General features: G+C 35.2%; 2 protein-coding genes across 8 annotated transcripts; both read left to right on the forward strand.

Annotated features, from left to right (window-relative positions):
* Positions 1–41: 41 nt before the first annotated feature.
* Positions 42–3141, forward strand: LOC117232547 (phenylalanine--tRNA ligase beta subunit). Of its 2 annotated transcripts, XM_033491981.1 has the most exons (11): positions 42–235; positions 361–416; positions 545–699; positions 921–990; positions 1129–1395; positions 1475–1654; positions 1732–2112; positions 2195–2275; positions 2350–2442; positions 2521–2800; positions 2930–3141. In XM_033491981.1, exons 1-11 carry the CDS (start codon positions 178–180, stop codon positions 3079–3081), a joined length of 1773 nt encoding a protein of 590 aa, XP_033347872.1. In that variant the 5' UTR covers positions 42–177; the 3' UTR covers positions 3082–3141. The 2 variants fall into 2 exon arrangements, with proteins under 2 accessions (XP_033347872.1, XP_033347878.1); XM_033491987.1 differs by lacking the exon at positions 42–235 and having other exon boundaries at positions 361–451.
* Positions 3142–3564: 423 nt separating this feature from the next.
* Positions 3565–23197, forward strand: LOC117232505 (ankyrin repeat and KH domain-containing protein mask). 6 transcript variants are annotated; one of them, XM_033491889.1, is made up of 28 exons: positions 3565–3968; positions 7290–7733; positions 8240–8387; positions 8534–8814; positions 8887–9172; positions 9269–9570; positions 9661–9876; positions 9949–10572; positions 10654–10780; positions 10852–11444; positions 11592–11771; positions 11867–12077; positions 12160–12525; positions 12650–12997; positions 13102–13293; positions 13370–13735; positions 13815–13969; positions 14369–14544; positions 14627–14759; positions 14943–15685; positions 15764–16078; positions 16195–16389; positions 16472–16619; positions 16716–16923; positions 18624–19444; positions 19568–20830; positions 21187–21378; positions 21746–23197. In XM_033491889.1, the coding sequence occupies exons 1-28, from the start codon at positions 3726–3728 to the stop codon at positions 21767–21769; spliced, it is 9300 nt and encodes a 3099-aa protein (XP_033347780.1). In that variant the 5' UTR covers positions 3565–3725; the 3' UTR covers positions 21770–23197. The 6 variants fall into 6 exon arrangements, with proteins under 6 accessions (XP_033347780.1, XP_033347789.1, XP_033347799.1 ...); XM_033491898.1 differs by having other exon boundaries at positions 12163–12525; XM_033491908.1 differs by having other exon boundaries at positions 11897–12077.
* The last annotated feature ends 1044 nt before the right edge of the window (positions 23198–24241 follow it).

A 24241-nucleotide genomic window follows, 5' to 3' on the forward strand; every position in this document is an offset into this window, starting at 1 on the left:
TGCTGCTCCCTATCCCTACTTAGAATTAATAACATCAGAAAGGAAATTCCCTCTCTGTTAACATAAATTGATTCTAACCTTAAATTCTTTTCTGAGATATATCAATTTCAACACAGTTCTAACCATTTTCGAATTAATAATCGGCTATTGCATGTTGAGAATTTGTATTATATAAAAATGCCGACTATTAATATTAAACGTGACTTGTTGTTTAAAACTCTTGGTAAAACATATTGTAAGTTATAAATATTTAAATAATGAACATTGTAAATTGTATCAACTTTTACGTTTATAATTAACCTAACTAAATATTTACCAATATAATATTTATAAGTAAATTAATCTATAATATGATTTTAGCGGATGCCGAATTTCAAAATTTATGTTTTGAGTTTGGATTAGAATTGGACGAAGTGGTATGCAGCTTACATATTATTGGATACTATCAAATGTATTAATGCATATAAGAAATGAATTGCTATATATTTCCATATGTAGTATTACATCGAAATAATCCTAGAATTAGTTAAATTTTGATTTTTAGACAACAGAGAAACAAATGATGACAAAGGAGCAAAATTTAAATCATAGTGGAGAAGTATCTGAAGAAGTTGTATATAAAATTGATATACCTGCAAACAGATACGATCTATTATGCTTAGAAGGTTTAGCTCTTGGACTTCTTATATTTCAAAAGCAGTATGTACAATATATGTTTATTATATAATTTTTTAATTTTTCTATTATTTTTCATACCACAGAGTCTTATTAAAATCACACTATTATTTTAACAATTCCATTAGTTCATTATTAGTTCATTAGTATATAATAACAATACGTATTATATATTAGCAATAACTGCAATAATAAATAAACATATGATATAGACTACTACAATTAGAAAACTTTTTTAAATATAGAATGGATATACCACAATATACAAAGATATTTTCAAGTACAAACACACAAAAGATTATAATGACAAAGCAGGTATATATATGATTTTTATTATTATCAATGTTTTTTTAATTAAAATTAACAAAGCTAATTCAATTGAAAAATAAAAGCTAAAAATTAAATTGAAAAGTTGAACTTTTAATAAAACTGTTTTTTTATGTTATATTTTAGTGTATGAAAGTTAGAGGGCATATTGTTGCAGCCGTTTTACGTGATGTTACATTTTCTAAAGATTCTTACAACAGCTTCATCGATCTTCAAGAAAAATTGCATCAAAATATAGGTAGGAAAAGAACTTTAGTATCGATTGGAACCCATGATCTAGACACTGTCAGAGGTCCATTTTTATATGATGCAAGGCCACCAACTGACATTTGTTTTAAGCCACTTAATCAAGAGATGGAATATACAGCAGAAGAAATTATGAATTTATACGAAGTGGGTGTTTTTACAATTTGAATGCCTACTTAATATGGACTTTATTTTAAAGAGAATTTTATATTAAGTTTTATTTTAGAACCATGCGCAATTAAAGCAATATCTGCATATTATAAAGGACAGTCCAGTTTATCCTGTAGTAGAAGACAGTAATGGAATCATTTTATCACTCCCACCTATTATCAATGGAGATCATTCAAAAATTACACTCAATACTAAAAATATATTAATTGAATGTACTGCGACAGATTTAACAAAGGTACATAAAAGCTATTATTTTCTTTATATTTGTAAGAGATAAATCAACTAATAGCAAACTTTTGAAAAATTTTGTAGGCAAAGGTAGTACTGGATACTATAGTTTGTGCTTTTAGTCAATACTGTAAAATAAAATATTCAATAGAAGTGGTGGAAATTGTGTATCCTGATAAACAAGTATTTCATTATCCAGACTTGAAATATCGAATTGAGGAAATGGATTGTGAAAAAGCAATAAAATACATTGGTATAAAACAAACTGCGGAGGAATTGGCTAATTTGCTTTCTAGAATGTCTTTGAAAACATCTATTAAAGATGGTAATATATTAAACATCGAAGTGCCTCCTACAAGGCATGATGTGATACATGCATGTGATATTTATGAAGATATTGCTATAGCGTATGGATATAATAAAATTGAGAAAACTATACCGCATTTATCTACCACTGCGGATGAGGTACTAACAAATGTTACAATCGCCGATTTTTAAGCTGGTTAAGTTTTAAATAAAATATTTCCTATTCATGTTTTAAATTTAGTTTCCACTGAATAAATTATCTGATCAACTACGGATAGAATTGGCTTGTGCTGGATTCACAGAAGCATTGACATTTTCATTGGTATGCAAAATTTTTGAGTACACAGTTATACAAATTGTACAAATCAGTTATAGTTGAAAAGTTTCTCCTTACAGTGTTCTCGTGAAGATGTAGCGGATAAATTAGGTCACGAATTATTAAACATACCAGTTGTCCATGTGTTAAATCCAAAAACATTAGAATTTCAGGCATGTACAAAGAGTTTATCAAGACCATAGGCTCAGGTTAGTTTAAAATATAAAATTAACAACATGACAATGTTACAGGTTGCCCGTACCACTTTGATACCAGGATTATTGAAAACGTTAGCTGCAAATAAAAAAATGCCACTTCCTCATAAATTATTCGAAGTTTCCGACATTATATTAAAAGATAACGATGTGGAAGTTGGTGCACGCAATAATCGACATTTATGCGCGGTATATTGCAATAAATCTGACGGTTTTGAAGTAATTCATGGTTTATTGGATAGAATATTACAAATATTAGAAGTGCCATGGAATGGCAGTAAGAATGCAAATGGATATTATCTTCGTGCTGTCGATGGTAACGCATTATATGAAAAATTCCATATACCAAATTATACGTATAAGAGAACGCAATTTATTTAGAAATATTGTTTTTTAACAAGGTATCATAATATCTATTATCCTAAGTCCATATAATTTCTTTCAGATCCCACTTTCTTCCCTCATCGTTGTGCGGAAATATTATGTTATGATAAAGTGATTGGAAAGATGGGAGTTCTACATCCAGATGTAATTTCAAGATTTGAATTAAATACACCTTGCTCTATATTAGAAATTGATATCGAATGCTTTTTATAAGACAATTATAAAATTTATTATTGATAATATGTTGGAATAAATTATACACTTCTCCTATAATTATTTTATTATTAAGCAAAAATTTAATTAAAAAATATAAATGATGCAGCAAATATAAGCGTTAAATATCATACACGAATACTGATTTGTGTTTAACAGATGAGATTAGTTTTAATTAAATCATTAATCTTTTTCTCCTTTAAAATCGAATATATTGGAGGGAGAAAGGAAAAAAACAATTTTTAAATTTACATTTTCTTTTTTTAATTTGTATCATAATTGCTATAGTTTGTTTACAGTTTTTATTCAAAATATTAGTATACACATATATGATGAACATTATGGTAATGATTAATAGGATTTGAAAAAAGATAAAGGAGGATATGAGAATATTGTGAAAGGAGAAATCGAAATTACCCGCCATGGAAAACGAGAGATGGCATATCGAATCGTATGCAATGATATAGATGGTCGAAGAGGCATCCGGGAGACTCGGTGTCGGCCATAGTAGAAATGGCGGGTGTTAGCTTACGTGAATGACGGCGATCGTGCTCAAGATTATTATCGAAAAGCAAGTGTTCTGTGTGTGTTTTGCGACACGGGAACGATACCTTAGTATCATATGATTCATCTGGAAGGTAAAGATGCAGAATGTAGCACAAGGAACAACCTCGGATAGTCAGAAGCACGAGAAATCAGCAAGCGTTCACCACGACATTGGAAAGACGTCGTCGACTCCCCAGTCTTCGAATTCCAGCCCTACCAAGTCAGAGACGGAAACCTTCTCCGAATTGCAGCCGCACTTTATGGCAGACTCGTCGGAGAGCGAAGAGGACAGTGTTTCAGAGGTAAACCGAGTCAAAAAAACATGCCACATCGTGAATAAGGTATTCCTACAATCAGAGGTTGAACGCACGCATGTACGTATGCACGCACACGCACGAATTCGTCTGTCGCTTCTGTCGTCCATCCAGTTACCATCCCCTCCACACCCTCCTTCTCCGTCTTCTTTCCTCCTGTTCTCCTTTCTTACATACTTGCTTTTGCTTTCGCTCCTGCTTTTGCTCTTGTTGTTGCTCTTGCTCTTGTTCTTGCTATTGCTTTTGCTCTTACTCTTATCTTTATCCTTATTCTTATCCTTATCCTTGCCCTTATCCTTGCTCTTACCCTCATCCTTATCCTTATCCTTACCTTTATCCTTATCCTTACTCTTACTTGTTCTCTTTTCCTCTATACTATATATTTCTATACCTATCTATATGTATACGTCATAGACATATATACGTGTTGTATGCTTACGCACACGTCAGCTTTTCATGAAATTTATTTGAATCGTTGCTAATCTTGTTTGATATTTCCGAATTTTATTGCAAATCCAATATAATCCACTTTTTATGATATAAGAGTTCGAAAATTAGTTGTATCAAAGAATCATCGATCAACATGCATATTTCTTTTAGCGTCAGTACTTATTCTTGATTTTGTATTTTCATATGTTTTTCCATTTATACTCAATAATCAATAATATTTAAAGAAGAAACTCCCTATTCGAGAAGAAAAATAACGAAATTAACAGAATTATAACCTATATCGTCATATGAAAAACAGCATAAAACTTTTGTATCGTATCGTATTGTATCTTATTGTATCGTATCGTATCGTATCATATCGTATCATATCGTATCATATCATATCATATCGTATCGCATCATATCGCATCATATTGTATTGCCTGGTGTCTTGCAGTTTATTTAGTACAACCGTATAGGTAATTAAACATCGGTGGGTATTTTATAAAATTGAAAAAGCAATAAGAAATGATGACATTTGATTCTTTCTGGAAATCTTAAATTTGATTCCGAGCATGAGACGTTGGTACGAGAATCGCTAAACTAATAAATACTACGAAACAATCTCCACAAATTTTTCGACAAAAGGAAGAAAGGAAGAAAGGAAGAAAGGGAAAAAGAGAACAAGATGGGAATTTACGCAGGGATGTTATATAATCAAAATATATGCGTTATGATAGCTAATAAAACGTCATGGTGTATTGTAATATGGAAAATAATTTTACTTGTTTGTGATTTTATCAGAAATATACTTGCCATCTTTTTAGATTGTAGTCCACCTTATTGATCTTTATCTTTTATAGATCGTTTGTAGATATTTATTAAGTATTAGGCCGATCAAACGATTTAGACATTAGACAAAGTTGTACATTATACATGGACTACATTATAATCTAGGGTAGAAACGATTGAAAAATTTGTACATTTATTTTATTTGTATAATCTGATGAAGGCACTTTGCAAAGGTATATGTGTAAATGATAAATAAAGCAGTCCGGTTAACTGCACTGCATAATCAAGCGCGTGCGCACGCACGTGTACGTCCATGTATATGTTTATACATTTATGCAAGTAGATATTTATGCATGTAGACTACTAGTCTGAATATGTATTGTGCAGAGAGGTATATGGAGGTAGAGTTTTCATTGAACTAGTAATCTTGCATGTAGTGTACGTTGGGCCGCGCGAGCTCTCGCATGTGCCTGTTCGTACATAGATAAGTGTATGTGTGTAGCTATTTTACGTCCGCTTGCACTACGTTGTGCGCCACCCAGCGGAGTTCTCTTCGGCCGCGTTTCTCGCGTATTCGTGCGAGTCGTGAGCCTGTTTGTCTGCTTGTGGCCGTCTCTTTACCTTCTCTATACGTCCATAGGCGTATTTTTTACCTTACTGTAACACTTAACTGTTTCTGTTATACTGTCAACGAGATTTCGGCTCTATCCTTACCTCTGTTCTTGCCGGCTACTCATCGGTTCTGCCCTGTGTCGCTCGTGTTCGTGGCGTGGAAATTCTAGAGAGCAGAGCCACCATATTATTCTATATTCTACCAACAGCGGTTCTTAAACGGAGTTCTTTTTTTTCACCATTTTTTTCGACGAACAATTATATTGGCTAGTACGACGTGTGCTTACAAGATCAGTGAATACGCGACTCGTATCGTCGTTTTCTCTTTACTTTGGTTTCGATAAAACAAACGGGACGCGTTCACTACGCACGCGAAGAGTATACCAAGGAAGTGTCAGTTTCCTCCTTCTTGGAATGGCTGCACATTGTTCTTATGTCTCTGTGTTCACTGCCAAGCCGTTTTAATCATATACAAAAAATAAAATAGTTTCACCTACATTCTGATTTGCGTTTATGTCTCATTGGTTTCCACTCGTCGCGCAAGAGGATATGACCTCTACGCGAGATGTACGTACTATAATTTAGATCGTCTACAAATTATCCTTTTCTTTTTACAGACAAAACTTTCGGTTGAAAGCAATTTGATTTCACCTAAAATTTTCTGCATATTGCAACGATATTGCTTTCTTTGTTTATATCATTTCTACTATTACCTGGCTTTTACTCTATTCTTTTCTATTCTTCATTTTTCCTCCATCTTTGACCAACACTTTCTCAACAATTCATTCATTTCATCTAATTTGCCTGAATCTCTTTCCTATATTTCTATACAATTTCTTCTCTATTTTTTATCCTTTTTTTCTTCCATCCTTTCTTCCTCTTCTTTATTTCTTTTTTCCATTTCCATCAAGTGGAGGGGATTTTCTGTTATACAATAACCTCAATTACCATTGTTCTTGCATCTCAGCAAAATTGTATCATACATATTCCACATATAAACTTGTTAGTTTTTTACATTGATAAAATATCAGACTAAGGTCTACCTAATTTAAAATCTTTCAAGTTTATTTTAAGCCACAATTATAAAACTTGAGTGAAACAGATATATTAAGGAAATATGACTCGGCAATCTTTAGATTAATTTCTATAATCATTTTGTGTCTTTCCTGATAAAAGTACTGAATCAAATTTAGTAATTAATAGTTTCTTTATGTAGTTAATTTATTATGAACTAAACATATAAACTAAACATAATACATATTTATAATAGTGATAAAAAGAAATTGTTATTATAATTACCTATAGTATTCTACTAGAATTTCCTAAGTAGAAGGAAGCAGTACCCTTGCTGGAATATAGTTTCGTATTTACTATCTATTTATTAATACATCATAGTTTATGATACGTTTATGTCAAGTGAAAATTTACTACACTACTTTTATATCTTAATTATTAGGTTTAAATTGTTTTTGTATATTGATTTTGTTGGAAAAAATTTTATCTTATTACTTACAGGTGGAGTGTTTTGCAATTGATCAGGTTGAATTAGACGAAGGTCATCATTTAGAATCGTCGAAGCTTCTGTTAACTTCTGAAGATCCAGAGAGATCTGTGGATCCTGAAACTCAGGCTCGATTAGAATCGTTGCTGGAAGTAGCTGGTATTGGCAAGTTGTCATCAGGCGATGGGAAGCACTTGCCTGATCACGAAGTGCTCCGTCGCATAACATCTAGTGTTTCTTGTGCATTAGATGAAGCAGCAGCTGCATTGACTCGTATGCGCAGCGATAATCCACGCACACAAAACGAAAAGCGCTCTCTTGTAGAGGCGTGTACTGACGGAGACGTAGGTACAGTTAGAAAATTATTAACAGAAGGACGCAGTGTTCACGAGACTACAGAGGAGGGAGAGAGTTTGCTCTCTCTCGCCTGTTCAGCTGGATATTACGAACTTGCTCAGGTTTGAATTTTGTATATGATCATTCATTTATGTTATAAGTGCTCATTTTGTATCTGTGTGCTAGTGCGATCTTGCGCGCATGTAAAAGACAGAGAGAGGGAATGTGCGTGCAAATGTGTGTGAGTAAGAGAAAAAGAGAGAAACAGCTTTTCTTGAAATATTTTATGTATAATTTCTGTATACATGTGTTTGTATGTACACATTCAGATACAATGTTGTCATTATTGCTGATATTAAATATAATCTTTATGTTTTGTCTTTTTCTTCTAAGCATATGCAGAAGAATATTAAAGATTAATTCAATATATCATTTAAGGAGAAATATTAAAAATAAATAAAACAAACAATAATATCGTTCAGCCTATTTGTAGAGAACTTTTTATAATTTCCTATTGTACAAAAATAAATTGAAATATGTAATGTTTTTGACTGTATTGTGTTTGAGTTGCAATAAATGTATTTGTTCCAGTCATTTTGTTTTATTTGATTAATCTTTTTATGAGCAGGTACTTTTGGCAATGAGTGCAAACGTGGAGGATCGTGGCATAAAGGGGGATTGTACCCCTTTAATGGAGGCTGCCAGTGCAGGGCATGTAGATGTTGTAAGCTTGCTTATTGCGCATGGAGCTGATGTTAATGCTCAATCTACTTCAGGTATGGAATGTAGTTGTAATATTCATATTTATGATTTATATCTCTGGTATAATTCTATAGTCTATAGTCTATAGTTTATAAAGTTTAAAAAGAAATCTTTATACATCTATATATAGTAATAGATAAATCAGGCTCTATACTTTTAGGTAATACACCTCTTATGTATGGCTGTGCGGGTGGTCACGAAGAGGTAGTGCGAGTATTATTAGAAGCAGGTGCCAATGTTGAAGATCATAATGAAAACGGTCATACACCTTTAATGGAAGCAGCTAGTGCTGGACATGTTCCAGTAGCTAAGATCTTGCTAGAACATGGCGCTGGAATTAATACTCATTCCAATGAATTTAAAGAATCCGCGCTAACACTAGCCTGTTACAAAGGTCATTTGGAAATGGTTCGCTTCTTATTAGAAGCTGGCGCAGATCAGGTACCTGTTTATCACTGTAGTTGTTTGCTTTATGGGATTGTATATTTCAAACTGAATCATTTTGTCTTATAGGAGCACAAAACTGATGAAATGCACACTGCCCTTATGGAAGCATCGATGGATGGTCATGTAGAAGTAGCTCGTTTACTCTTAGATTCGGGTGCCCAGGTGAATATGCCAACAGACAGTTTTGAATCTCCATTAACTTTGGCTGCTTGTGGAGGTCACGTTGATCTGGCTATGCTCCTGATTGAACGAGGAGCTAATATCGAAGAAGTAAATGATGAAGGTTACACTCCATTAATGGAAGCAGCACGTGAAGGTCACGAAGAAATGGTTGCTTTACTTTTGAGTCAAGGTACATCACAACTCTCGTTCATTGCAACAATCGAGATATAATTATTTAAGAAATTTTTCCAAGGAAAGTAAAATTTATATATCTTGATATATATAGGGGCGAACATCAATGCTCAAACTGAAGAAACACAAGAAACAGCACTTACCTTAGCCTGTTGCGGTGGCTTTCTAGAAGTTGCTGATTTTCTAATTAAAGCAGGAGCTGATATTGAATTAGGTGCCTCTACTCCTCTAATGGAAGCTGCACAGGAAGGTCATTTAGAACTCGTTCGTTACTTACTTGAATCTGCGGCAGATGTCCACGCTCAAACTCAAACAGGAGATACTGCATTAACGTATGCTTGTGAAAATGGTCATACCGATGTTGCGGATCTCTTACTTCAGTTTGGTGCTGATCTGGTACTTCCTTCTTAAATCAAAATTATTTTAAAGAATATATACAGAACAGTTATTTTATATTTTTCGCCATCTAATTTCTATATATTATAGGAGCATGAATCAGAGGGAGGAAGAACACCGTTGATGAAGGCATGTAGAGCCGGCCATCTCTGTACAGTTCAGTTTCTTATAACGAAACGTGCAGACGTTAATAGGCAAACAACGAATAACGATCACACTCCCCTCTCGCTAGCTTGTGCTGGTGGACATCTTGCAGTTGTAGAACTTTTACTTGCTCAGTCTGCTAATCCGTTTCATAAACTGAAGGTATGTGGCGTGTAATAATGGTTGACGAGTTCTTTTATAACAGCACCATAAAAAATTAAAATTTTGTTACAGGATAATTCTACGATGTTGATAGAAGCTGCAAAGGGTGGGCATACTAGTGTAGTTCAACTTCTATTGGATTACCCTCACAGTATTATGATGAGTACACCGCATAATGCAACACCTACACCTATGTTGCTCCCACAACAACAGCAGCAGCAGCAACAGCAGCAGCAGCAGCAGCAGCAACAATCACATCAACAACAACAGCAACATATTACACATCAACAGCATGTGCCCCATCAACAACATGCATCTACGCAGCCACAGTCACACCAACAACAGCAGCAACATGCTGCTGATCAACCACAATCGCAAAATCTTCAACCTAAACACAATACACAAAAATCGTTACTAAGAAAAAACCGATCCGTAACGATGATGCCAGACACAAGTCTTACTTCCGCTGAGGCGCAACAAGTTCGTTCTCAGCCCGCAGGAGAATCAATTGTAACCACTAAAGATGATACCAATATTCTGGATAAGGGTAGTGGAGGATTTACCAACCTTTCAGAACCTAACATCAGCCTCAGCCCTGCTCCAGCGCCAACACCAGGATTAAATGTTACGGATAGCCGAAAGAACACTCGACAAGAGCAAATCCTACATAAGCAACAAATTTTTGAAGAATTACAAGTAAATATTCATTTATTAATTTAAGCATAAGGTTTCTCTTTGATATTCTCAGTGTATTTCATGTCTTATAAATGTTTTTAGAGGGTAGAGAGAGAACTTCAAATTAAAGGTCCAGGACATTGGTTCTGTAGTGCAAAGAATCCTGTTGTAACTCAACAACAGCAACAGCAGCAAGAAGATTCTAGTGATCCAGATACATTATCATCAGGTATGTGATTGAGTTCTTTTTGTTGTGCTCGAAACACTTCTAATAACGATCGATGTATTTTCGGTCGAAAGGTTTAGTTTGCAGTACAAGTGGCATGCCCGGAAATTCATTAAGTCATCAAGGCACCAGCCAAGCAATGTCACTGTATAATGCATTTCTTAGAGGAAAACGAATTGCACAAGAAGCTCAGTTATCCTTAGCTCCAACCATATCGGAAACTTTTCCCACGACAAACGCTTTCCCTACATCTCCTCCTCTTTCTCTTGCGACGATACCTGTTACATCGTCCGTTCCATTGGTTACTTCAAATACATCTTCAACAACTACGCCAAGTCCTCCAAGTATATCCACCCCTCCCACTGTTATGGCAGTTTCCCAACCCATTACCGCGAGTAGTGATGTTAGCCAGAATACTGCTATAAGCGATCGCCCAAAAGCAAAACCTGTCTCTAAAAAAGAAGGTAAAAATATCCGGAAAGCTTCGTCCAGTGTAATGGCCGGGAAGTTGCAGCAACAGCAACAACAACAACAACAAGCTAACTTGATGGCTGGTCTTCAACAGCAATACCAGCAAAAACAACGACAACACACTTATCAAGTCCAACAGGTACACCAGCTGCAACAGCTGAACCAACAATTGCAGTTACAATTGGATCAAGTACAGGTTTGTTCTTTAATACTTTTAACTTTGTTTCTTCTTCCTTTATTTATTGTCAGTTTATTTTCGTTTTTCATCTGTTTTTCTCTTATCCCTTTTTCCTTCCAACATGTTGGCATGTTATATATCAAAGTATATATTATACCTGGTTAGGTACAGCAACAACAACCACAACAGCAAGCTCAGCAGCAGCAGCAACAACAACATCAACAACAGCAATCACAATCACAGCAACAAACTGGAGTAGTAACTGCTAATGGAAATAATATACTTATGCCTACTCAATTAATGTCACATCTTCATCCAACGCACTCCCATCATCTTCATGATCAGGTAATTATGACTTATGTCTTACACAAGGATGTGTGTGCGTATGTGCTCACATACGCCTGTGTATGTATGCATATATATATAAAAATTACGTGCAGCAAACAACTCAACAAAATCTAACGGAGCAGGCAGATCCTGACTTAGCAAGATTACATCGAGATGGAGCTTGTCCCTTTGTTGCTGCGGCTCAAAAAGCAAAGGCTCTTTGTACAAGTGAAAGTGTTATAAAATTAGAAGATGGCACGCATATTCCTTTGGATGATGCTTTTGAAATTTTTCGATCTATTAGTTTTGACGATACTGTCGATGGTAAATATTTAAATAAAGAATGAATTCTTTTTTTTCTTCAATTGTTCATAGCTATTTGATGATATATTATGTTCTGATTAAGTTGCAACAGAAGATCAAGAAAAGCTTGAATTGAAAAGATTAGAAGTGACAAATGGTAAGGATTCTCAACAGCAACAACAACAACAACAACAGCAGCAGCAGCAGCAGCAACATTTGCAAACAACGCAAATAGTTCAACAAACAACCAGCCCTTATACTTCTCAAGAGTATTTTACCAATCCTGTGTTACCAACTTTGCCTTCGCTTCAAGTAACTAGTGCTGGTGTTCAAATACAATCTGATATATCAGCAGGTTTGCAGTTAACTGGTCCACAATCCCTACAGAGTCAAGCATATAAAGACGGGTTTTTGGAAGGTTTTCGAACCCATTTTCAACCACAATTGTTACTGCAATCCTCCCAGATAAGTGAGTTTTATATATATGATTAACCAAATGCCTTCACCTTCACTTTCTGTCTTATGCATTATATTCAAAACACTTGTGACCACATATTAACCCTCAACGTGATCACATATTTGTTTCTGATCAGCATTTCCAACACAAGCTTTGCCAACTGTAAGCGAAGCAACAGGAATAATAGATAGTATATCCCATCAAACAAATGGTTATGCTCAATCAACAACCTGTAGTACTAATCAGGTTCAAGTAGCTACTCAAACCCAAGCGCCAGCAACAACAACTGCTGCAACCATTGTTGCTTCAGATAAAAAACAAGTTTATACAGCTCCAACGACTGGTAAAGGAAAAAAGGGACGATATCCACTTCTGTCACAACAACCATCATGTCAACAACAACAACAACAACAACAAACTGCCAATACCCAACAGCAAACTCCCAATTTTCCCAGTCAAAATTATCAATTGGACCCAACAACAGGTATAAAACTTTTCTTATTAGTATAAGCAGAAAATATATAATTTTTTAATCATGCAATGTTCAAGAGAATTGTACCCAATTTTTAATTGAATTTTATTACTTAGTTGCTGGTCAATACACAACAGGTGTTCCAACAGTTGGTGGTTATACTACTAGTCAAGTACCGCCTGCATCATTTTCTTGTATGGACGTGGATTCCGAAACTGACAGTAATCACGATACAGCTTTGACATTGGCATGTGCTGGTGGTCATGAAGAACTCGTTGAACTTTTGTTAAGTCGCGGTGCAGACATAGGTATAGATCATAAGCACGACATCAAAGTATTATACTAAATATACTAAATATTTACAAATTTTTTAATTTCTTACAGAACATAGAGATAAAAAGGGATTTACTCCCCTTATATTGGCAGCAACAGCAGGTCACCAAAAAGTGGTAGAAATTCTTTTGAATCATGGAGCTGATATAGAAGCTCAATCTGAGCGCACCAAGGATACACCTTTGTCTCTTGCCTGCAGCGGTGGTAGATACGAAGTGGTAGAGCTTCTCCTTAATCGGGGTGCTAATAAGGAACACCGTAATGTTTCTGATTACACACCTTTGAGCCTTGCAGCATCTGGTGGATACGTTAATATAATAAAGCTTCTTCTTAGTCATGGTGCTGAAATTAATTCCCGGACTGGGTCAAAATTAGGTATTTCTCCACTCATGCTTGCAGCCATGAATGGTCATGTTGGTACGTTCATTATAAAGTGAAGTTACTATTGTAATAATATAAAATTTTGTATTATAAATATGTTTATAATCATTTATAGCGGCGGTTAAGCTGTTATTAGACATGGGCAGTGATATAAATGCTCAAATAGAGACGAATCGTAATACGGCGCTAACTTTGGCATGTTTTCAAGGAAGACATGAGGTCGTTAGTCTTCTTCTCGATCGAAAAGCTAACGTAGAACATCGAGCTAAGGTATAAACAAATGTGTATGTGTATGCGTGTGTATTTTAATTTGTTTCCCCTCCCTCTTTCTTATATATTTCTAATTATTTGTTTAATACAATCGATGTATGAAATATCTATGACGAAAATACATATATTGAAATATGTAAATTTTGCATAGTACAAAGTATAAAAAAATTTGATCAACTATTGTCATTTGCCATTTTGTACAATTTTAGTTTTGCTTTTTGCTTTCAAAGTTTGTTTAAATTTAGTTAATTGTAAAAGTTTGAAGATCATTGATCTTTTGTTTTCTATAATACTTGAATTTCGAACTGGTAATATATAGCTTTGAAATACTGTGTTGAACATATATGTATAATGCTATAGGAATCTTGTGAAATATGAATCTTATAAAATTTTGTTCAGACCGGCTTAACACCGTTAATGGAAGCGGCTAGTGGAGGATACGTAGAAGTTGGACGTGTTTTACTTACTAAGGGAGCAGATGTTAATGCTACTCCCGTCCCATCATCTCGCGACACTGCCCTTACCATCGCTGCTGACAAAGGACACTGCCGTTTTGTAGAATTATTATTGTCAAGGTAATATTTTGTTATTATCTTATTTTATGAAAATTCTGTCTTGTAAACCTAATCTAAGTGTCTTATAACATGAAACTCGCAGAGGGACGCAAGTGGAGGTGAAGAACAAAAAAGGAAATAGTCCATTATGGTTAGCGGCAAATGGAGGGCATTTGAATGTTGTTGATTTATTGTATCATGCTGGAGCAGATATTGATTCGCAAGACAATCGAAAGGTATGTGAAAAGTTAAAAGTTAGATGTACCACAAAATCGAATTAAATTTTTTTAATCATACTATGTACATTCTGATTTATCCTCTTTCCTTTCTTTTTTAACTTGTTTGTATATATTACATGTTACATTACATATTATATGTATGAATATTAATATGTGCGGGTATGTGTTATTCAATTGCAGGTTTCTTGTTTGATGGCCGCTTTTCGTAAAGGACATATTAAAGTTGTTAAGTGGATGGTAAATCATGTTACTCAATTTCCAAGTGACCAAGAAATGACGAGGTATATAGCTACTGTCAGTGACAAGGAACTCTTAGAAAAATGTCAGGAATGTGTGAAAGTTATACGTGCGGCAAAGGAAACTCAAGCAGCAAAAGCAAATAAAAATGCAACGATACTATTGGAAGAACTTGATATGGAAAAGACGAGGGAAGAGTCGAAAAAAGCCGCGGCTGCACGCAGGAGAGAGCGAAAGAAAAAAAAGAAACTTGAGAAAAAAGAGGAGAAACGAAAATTACATGAAGAATATAAGAAAAATGAAACAAATTATGAAGATAAAGAGGAAAATGGGAAGAAATCCGGAGACGAGGAATGCGATAGAGCAGATGATAGTGAACACGAAACTGGAGACAGTTGTGAAAGAATGGACAGTATGCCATCACCGGTTAACAGAAGTCCGGAAGATCCTTATAGAGAGGAAGGCGATAGCGGAATTGATGCGAATAGTCAAGGCAGTTGTAGTAGTAATGACGTCAAAGCTAGAGAGAAAAAGAAGGAGAAAAAGAAAAAGAAAGCTAATAGTCCAAACAACAATGAAAAAGACACGTCTCCCCAAAGATCTCCAAAGTCTGTTGTCACGCAAGGCACTACTTTGTCACAAAATTCTATTACACCGACAAAATCTCAGAACAATACGACCGAAAAGTAAGTTGGAAAAGTAACGATATGAGTGATTGATGAATTTTTTTAACGTTAGACTCTCTAATGATATTACTTTTTCAGGAGAATTATGACCAATGTTTCTAATACAGTATCTGTATCCGCAACCTCTGCTACAATGAGTTCTAGATCTTCGGCTGTGAATTGTGGTGAACGTAAATTGAAAGGTCAACTGGTATTTGAATCATCGAGGCATCCTGCCGATAGAGAAGACTTTGAAGCAACTGGCAACGAAACATATATGCCTGGTAAAGGCAAGAAAACTTACAATAATCAGTATGATGGCGACGCATTGAATACTTCTACGAAGTCAAACAACACAACCAGTCCTAAGCAAGCAGGCAAACGTGAAGAAGGCTGGAAAGAAGTTGTACGAAAGTAAGAAGCACGATTTATATTGCTGATGTTATCATTTTTATTGCTATAATCATTGCCATTGCTATTATGTTGTGGTGTAATTATTAAATAAATATCTGATGTAACTTTGGAAATAGGGGACAGTCGGATGATTCTGGGAGATTTATGAATTCACCATTCCGTTCAAAGAAAGTATCTGTTCCACCAAATGCTATTAGTCGAGTTATCGGAAGAGGGGGAAGTAATATAAATGCTATTAGAGGTGCAACAGGAGCGCATATCGAAGTTGAAAAACAAAGCAAATGCCAGGGCGAACGAATTATTACTATTAAGTATGAGGGTTGACTATTTATTTTCTCTTGAAAATGATCGATTAATATATATGTGATAATTTCATATTTTCCTCATTTACAGAGGATCGTCCGATGCGACAAAACAGGCTCATACATTAATCGCTGCTCTTATTAAAGATCCAGATGTTGATATATTGCAAATGCTTCCAAAATCGAAACTCACAGTTGTTACTACTTCCTCTTGGGATAAAACCGTATCTACTGTAGCTGTAAGACCATCAAATTATTATACCAATAAGACTGGAAAGATTTTATAATTTACAGCTGATTCATTCCCTAATTTCTTTCATGTATTTCAATTTTAGTCGAGCAAAGCAAAGTTGGGTCCTGTAAATAAACCTCAAAGTCTAACGTCTAGTTCCAGTAGTACGCAAATTAATAAATCTAGTTACACATCCGGAGTTTCTACCGTTAATCAGTTGATCCCACTTCGATCGTCGTCAACCATTAAACTCGCTGGACCATTTCCAACGCCTTTGCCACGCGCAACAGCACCCAGACTTGTGGCTGCGGGTAATAACAAATTAAAATTTCTCTACATTAATTTCGGCTAGCGTGTACTACGCTATATACGAATATACAGGGTGTGTCCTTTAAGGTTAACCATTCTTCAGGCATTTCCAATAATTTGTTAAAGAAATGTTTTGAACAAAAATTAGTCAGTTTTCAATTCGCTAAATAAAAAAATTTTAAAAAGAATTTTTTGGATAAAAATTTAAGGTTACCTTGACTTTTTTAGATATCACAATATATTTATTATTCATTAGTAGTCAAATGCGTAGCAAGACAAAAACTAACCAACTTTTACTTAAAATATTTTTTTGGCAAATTGTCGGAAATGTCTGAAATGTGGTGGTTAATTTTACAAGATAAACCCTGCATATATTGTATATCTATTCATATATATACAAAATACATGCAGAAAAGCGATATAACATCGTAGCAAAACAATAATGTTCATTTAAGGGGGGGGGGGGTAAAGTTGATTCATACAAAAAAAGGCATGTTTTTGTGAATTTTTTCTGACGATACAGTTAAAATTTCTTTTTTAAAACCAATAGTACATTAAAGTATGACATTCAAAGAATATTGTATAAAATTTTCACGGAGAAATATTAAAAAATACGGCAATGGCAGCAATTATTCGGACGTGTCTCGGAAAAAAGTATAATTGCGGTGCCCCTCAGAACTTGGTGCTGGATCATCAGAAATCAAAAAGTTAAAGTTCATTCGTTAGGTAACAGTTTTCCCCAGGTAATTTCAACTTTTCACTTTTTTGGAACACTTTGAAGGGAAAAACGCGATTTTGTGCGAAAATTTTCGGCTAATTTGTTATTTTAAAATAAAAATAATTAACAAATTTGAAAAAACTCTACAGCGTTACCTCGCAAATTATGTACTATGAAATAGTCCTCAAAATTTCAAAAGGATCGGTGTAGTAGTTTTGAAGTAATTGGGGGCACCGACTTTGAAAACGTGAGTTGTGGGGAAAACGCTTTAAAGTTTTGAACACTAAAAAATCTGATATAAAACGTTCATAAGCGAATTTTATCGGTTTACCTCTTCACTAGCGTAACAATTATTGAAAAGACTAATAAAAAATCAATTATCCTATAATATTTTTCACGATCCTTCGTAACTTGATCTTCAACAGTCACTTTTATTTTTTTAGCTGACGCGCTATTTGTTGAAGTGCCTTCGTATTTACGTTTATGCGGAGGTACAATTTTTCTAGGTCGATATAATCTCGAACCAGTTGATTGTCTATCAGATCTAGTAACTTTTTTAGGCATTTTAGTAATAATTTAACACAAAACTTAATGAAAATGAAATATCTACTCTTACACTAAATTTTTTACTCTACACTGACAAAATATACAGTATAGGTATAAGGAGGTTTGTACTTAAGTCGTTAAGTACTATAAATGGATCTGGGGGTAAGATTAGGTATTATATAGAGAAAAAAACGTCTGCGAAGTAACAATAGCACGCTTGGGTCGGGTAGGTAATAAAATCCGACATGTATAAAAATACTCGTAACTTCGTCAATTTTGCCCCAATTGACTTGAAATTTTGACACAATATTCTTAAGATGTTATGCATTCAATTAAAAAAAAAAAATAAAAAAAGATGCAAAAAAATTTTAAAACCTTACCCCCCCTTAATTGATAAACGTTAAATTAATACCTACGTATCTGCTTGCGTATATAAAGCTGAAAAACGAGCTCAAGCTGTGGCAGCCCAGATGGCTTCGTCATCAAACACGAAGACAACAATGTCATATACGAGCGCAATTATGACCGCTGGACGAGCAACAAAAATTGTAACGACAAGTACTACGCAAACGTTTGCAGCGAAGTTATCCGAAATCACTGCCTCAACGCATACATCTACTACCGTCATGCAGTCTACTCATACTACGGTAAACAAGCAAAAATCGTTGCAAGCAAATTCGGTGACTGTTGTATCAGCTACAGCTGCGGCAATGGCTCAGAGTTCGTCTCAACAGTCTGCAGTCAATACATCGCCAAAACACTGCCGACCACTGCCTACTTTGTCTGCTCCACCAACTATGGTCTCCCATTATTCCGGAAAGTCTACTTACTCTCCCGGCTCGAACGTGGCAGTATCACCGGCAACAAGCACTGTGGTTGCATACTGCTCGGAAAGTACCGTCACTTCGACTTGTTCGAACTCCTCGATACGAGTCAGTCCGTCACCCCCGATATCATCGCAATGTCAACAACAGTTGCAACAGCAGCAACAGCAAGCACGTAGTCCACCACCTATTGCATCGACAATTCAAGAGCAACAGCAGCAGCAGCAGCAACAACAGCAAACGAATAATACACCTCTTGAATATTCCCTATTCAATGACACGTTTACGAAAGTTACACAACAATCCATGTGGGGTAGTCGAGAAAATGAATCTCAGAAGGGTATGAATTTCGCCACTGTAGCTGGTGGTGGTGGAGTGTCCGTTAACATTTCGGGTTCATCCTCGTCTAAATTCATCGACAGCATACCCCCTCAGGTTAGTATTTGCAGTAATGATAGAACGGACAATAACTTGTTATTCTAGGCTACCCTGTGTATCCATGATACTGCTACAATGCGAACGTTGTTAGTTCAACAATGTTCTCCTTTGTTTATGTAGGTGGATGCTTCAAAAGCTCCTGGATATCGAGGGACAGCTATGTGCTCCCCCGTTTCAAGTAAATCAAACAATACAACTAATACGAGCGCGACTAGCATAGGAAGCGGAGGTGTATCATCGAATACCGGCCATAATCCTATTCAACCACCGCAATTTCAGTCATCCGGAAATTACAATGAACATCCTCTTTCAAGCAAACCACCAGGTAGTTTGGCTGTAGCACGGCCGGTAATTCCTCAGCAAAATATAGAAATGGGAGCAGCTATGGGAGCTCAGTTTAGTAGACCAGTGTTTCAAGGGGAATTGACAGGAACTCGCAATGCGACAACCCATCAACCACACGTGATTGCCTCTACATCACAACCGACGTTGGACGTAGGTTTGTTTAAAGGAAACAACATTGGCTATGAGCATCCAAACGTGAATTCAAGTTTATTAAAGATGGTACCAAACGAAGGGCAAGGTCATCCGCTTTTACCTTTCCACCCGCATATGCAGAATTTCGCACAAACAATAGCGCCATCTGCTTCGGTGAACACTACAGTCAGTATGTCCAGATTAAACCCCAGAGCGCCTGACTTTTCTAGCTCGTTACATTTGAATAGCAAACCTCAAGTGACAATGTTTAACGCGGGTTCGGCGGCAGCGGGAATGCATCCAAACATGTTCGCCACTGTACCGCCGCCTCCTCCGTCCGCGATCCAGTCTAATAACTTGGCAATGCTTGGAAATTTTCCTTTAGGAAAATATCAGGCACCATCTCGAGCCACTCCCGGCAATACCGGAATCTCGACTAACGGACAAACTCGTTGGCCGTTTGCTCCACCGCACAATAATTACCCGCCCCATCAAGATCCAATGATAGGCCAAATTGGTTTCTCCAATCATTTGGCAAATTTATCCGCACAACCTGGAAGCATTGATTTGATTACAAGCCTAGAGAATGGCGGTTCACCGGCTATATCACCTTCTTCGCCGGCACAGGTAGCTCAAGAAATGAATCAGCTTAAGATCGAGGATCGTAAAGTACCACGACCTATCGGTACGGAAAGAGCCTGGAAAAATTACGCAACGGCAGGGATGGGACCTGGTGGTGATGCAGATTCTATTAATTGGATGTTGAACAATGAAAAGCTTGTTGGATCTTGGGCGAGTTTGGCTCCGGGCATAGACAGACACCAAATGTTCCGATCTAACGCTACTTATAATCGTATATCCAACGTCGATGCCGAACTTCATCACATGATGGAATCTTCATTCCAGGTAACTTCTCTATGTCATGCTTCTCGTCTTTTATTTCTTTCTTTCCTTTTTGCTTCCTTCTATCTTTTTCTTCCTTCTTCCTTCCTATTCGAATATCGTGTACGTACACAGAGTATACAATTCACTTAAAATCATACTTCCCTCTAATTTGCTGCTAAAAATCTTTCGGAAGTGTTATAATATATAACACTTATATATTAAAATGTATATATATATATATAGTATGACTATATATATATATACATATACGCCATGAAAATACAATACAAATAATGTAAGAATATTGATATTAATTTATGTACATAATTTGCATGTTTAACTTTAGATTTAGTAGTTTCAATTTGATTTATATGCAGGGTCACGTTGATACTCAGCAGCAGCCATTTCCCAATGGAAGCGCGACCACTCTATCTCTGATGCCAGGATTAACCCTATTGCCGGGACAGTTTGGTACGCCTACATTGACAGAAATTCCTCCGAATGAAGCAAACAAAATGGATCCACCAGCATGGGGAATACCTGATACTGTTCAAGACAAGCAACATCCGGTATGTTACAAATTACTTTACGAAGAGCTATAGCATAACTGATGAAGTAGAATTCAAATTACAAAGTTAAGTTTCTTTCGAACCAAAATTGTCAACGATTATGCGCGTATTCTCATCGTGAATATTTAAAAATTGTGGATAATCAAATGTACTTATGTACATATGGAGCTCGTATTTTTATTACATTCTCGTTTGTTTTCTTTGTTCATTCATACGTTATTTAGAACATTTTGTTTGTGCAATAATTTCATGTACTAATCTAATCTCCTCCTCTATTTGCATCACCATCACTTTCCATTTTTCTTCTAATGTCATATCTCTTATTATTTCTTTTTACATACATCCTGAATAAATAATTTGATTTCAGGCATGGAATAAATGGACTCATTAAAAAGAAAAAAAACAGAAAGAGGGAGAAATTCTTACCTGGATGAAATGAAATAAAACCTGGAATTCGAAGTAGTAAATAGATGTAACTGGAATACGAAGCATTGTTTTTAGATACTTAAATTACATTATTATCCTAATTGTATCCATTGCGACACAGATTCGATATTATTTGTCATGTTAGGTGATAAGGCGGTAAATCGTTACAACTTACTACTATTTGTCTAGTATAATCATGCAATACAAGCAATTATCAAATACGATATGGAAATGTTAGAAAGAAAAAAGGGAAAGATAGTCATGTGAGATTGAAACAGAACAAAAGATGTTTGTTACTTGTTTCTAATTCATTTTTGATCGTACTTCGACCACGCTACTTCTGTACTCCAGGATTGTTCTGTAACCAATTTTTTAACATATGAAATATTGAGGACAGTTTACGAATCTTCTTCCTATGCTGATCGTTACCGCGGATGGATCACTTTGTCCAAGTTACGAAACTCAAACTTTACGATATTTGATAGACATTCGTCATAATAAATTCAAATGCGCATACGATAAGTACATCAGCTTTCGCTTCACTTGTAGCAGTACATCTCGAATTAAAACCTTCTATCCTTTTTCTGTTCCTTGAATTTCGTGTATCGAATTAAAAGCTTCGTTTCAAGTGTCCTACATGCGTGCGAAAATAAAGGCTTCGATTTGCCACAGGGATAGCCGAATAATATTATGTTAATTAAATGATACATATTAATAACAATAATAACATTATTATTGTCGTATCAAAATGAGTTATTTTTATCTCTGGTTGGGTAATTATATATTTTGGAATCAAAGGAAACAACCGAAATAGAAGAAACAAAAACACGAGGGAACTTGTTTCCAATTTCTAAGCACTATGTGGTATAACTTTACTTTTCTCTTCTTTTTTTCCTATTACTTTTATTCTCTACCACTACTCTTCGCTAAATCGCTATATCATTTCTCTCTCTCTCTCTCTCTTATCCAATCTTCTCTTCCTTGTTATTTTCCCTCAAATACAACTATATATATATTTGTCATTGAGTATCAAAAAGGAAGAAAAAGAATAAGCAAAATATCATATAATATAATCCGCAAAACATTGGTACGATTGATGGTAATGATCTCGTATCAGAGGTTCTCCTGTTCTGTACACAATTTTACACAAGACTGTCGGCACACATACATACGTGTATACATATAATAGCTACATTTCGCGTTTAGCCTCTTCGTTTTTTTTCGTTATTATTTTTGTTAAAGTGAAACTCGCGACCCATTAAGCCCGTAAGCGATCGCTGATTATCAAGGTCGTGCGAGAACACTTACGTTAAAATGTAATAAAAAGGAATATGGAGAGAGGGGGGAAAATGTAAAGGAAAGAAAGAACGATAATAAAATGTATAAATGAGAAGCGTAAATTAATTACTTGGGTGAAACAATACACAACAGACATGACGTCGCGAAATCAATCGTTCAATTAAGACCTTCCGTACACGTAAAAAAGGAACATAAGACAAAAATAAAAGGAAAAGAGACAATGCGAACAAAAATTGCTGATACGAGTTAATGTATGCTGTAATGATACTACATTAAATATTATGTATAACGAATCTTATTCTGATGAATGAATATCGTTGATTACATTAAGCAGGCAGTGGGGCCGTCGTCACGTAAATATAACTTTATGCGTCCCTAGCAACAGTGCTATTATAATACTATTATTGCTGTGGTGGTAATAATGTTTATTATTATATTATGGTTATTATAACATATAACGTAACTATAGGAAATGGAAGGTAAATAGTAAACGTCATCCACTGTTTCGGCTGAAACTAGTACGAGTAATAAGTATTCTACTAGCTGAACACTCGATAACACATAATAAGAAATGTTCATTTTGATTGAACATTTGAAAATCTTTCTTAACGGGGATTTCAACAAGTGTTCAATATACATAGCGACGATATCGTAATTGAAACGGTACCCTACATACACAGGTGTAAGATTTCCTACCCGTTTCGGTAAAAGCTCGTGGAAATTGTTGCGAGAGCTTTCAGCTCGATTAATTCCAGGGAGCGCTTCAATTATTGTCTAAGATATATTGTTATAATAATTTAAAGCCTATTTTCAAATTTGATTTATGATAATTGCAATATACGATACAAAATTATTATATGATATACAACAATAAAGTAAATAAACGAGTAAAATAAATAAATAAATATATATATATATATAAATAAATGAATAAACAAACGAATAAACGAACAAATATAAGCAAACAAACAAATAATTAGAATCAACCCTGCCAGCTGTATATATTCATTATTCTCCAATTGTTAATCGATCTGCAATTCAATTTTACATGCATTTCATTCTTTTAACGCACTACTCGACTCTTCTCGTCTACGTTCAACCATATACAGTAGAAGGAAAAATCATTTTTTATAATCAA

This window comes from Bombus vosnesenskii, unplaced genomic scaffold (genome assembly GCF_011952255.1).
Source record: "Bombus vosnesenskii isolate JDL3184/JDL3185 unplaced genomic scaffold, Bvos_JDL3184-5_v1.1 scf7180000013263, whole genome shotgun sequence".
In the NCBI taxonomy this organism is placed as follows: domain Eukaryota; kingdom Metazoa; phylum Arthropoda; class Insecta; order Hymenoptera; family Apidae; genus Bombus; species Bombus vosnesenskii.

Bases quoted from the DNA above. Each gene is read 5' to 3' on its own strand.
- LOC117232547 (XM_033491981.1), top strand. From the start codon at position 178: ATGCCGACTATTAATATTAAACGTGACTTGTTGTTTAAAACTCTTGGT. The intron at 2,276-2,349 runs GTATGCAAAATT...TTCTCCTTACAG, and splicing joins AAGCATTGACATTTTCATTG to TGTTCTCGTGAAGATGTAGC. The intron at 2,443-2,520 runs GCATGTACAAAG...ACAATGTTACAG, and splicing joins CAAAAACATTAGAATTTCAG to GTTGCCCGTACCACTTTGAT.
- LOC117232505 (XM_033491889.1), top strand. From the start codon at position 3,726: ATGCAGAATGTAGCACAAGGAACAACCTCGGATAGTCAGAAGCACGAG. The intron at 7,734-8,239 runs GTTTGAATTTTG...TTTTATGAGCAG, and splicing joins GATATTACGAACTTGCTCAG to GTACTTTTGGCAATGAGTGC. The intron at 21,379-21,745 runs GTATGTTACAAA...ATTTGATTTCAG, and splicing joins TTCAAGACAAGCAACATCCG to GCATGGAATAAATGGACTCA.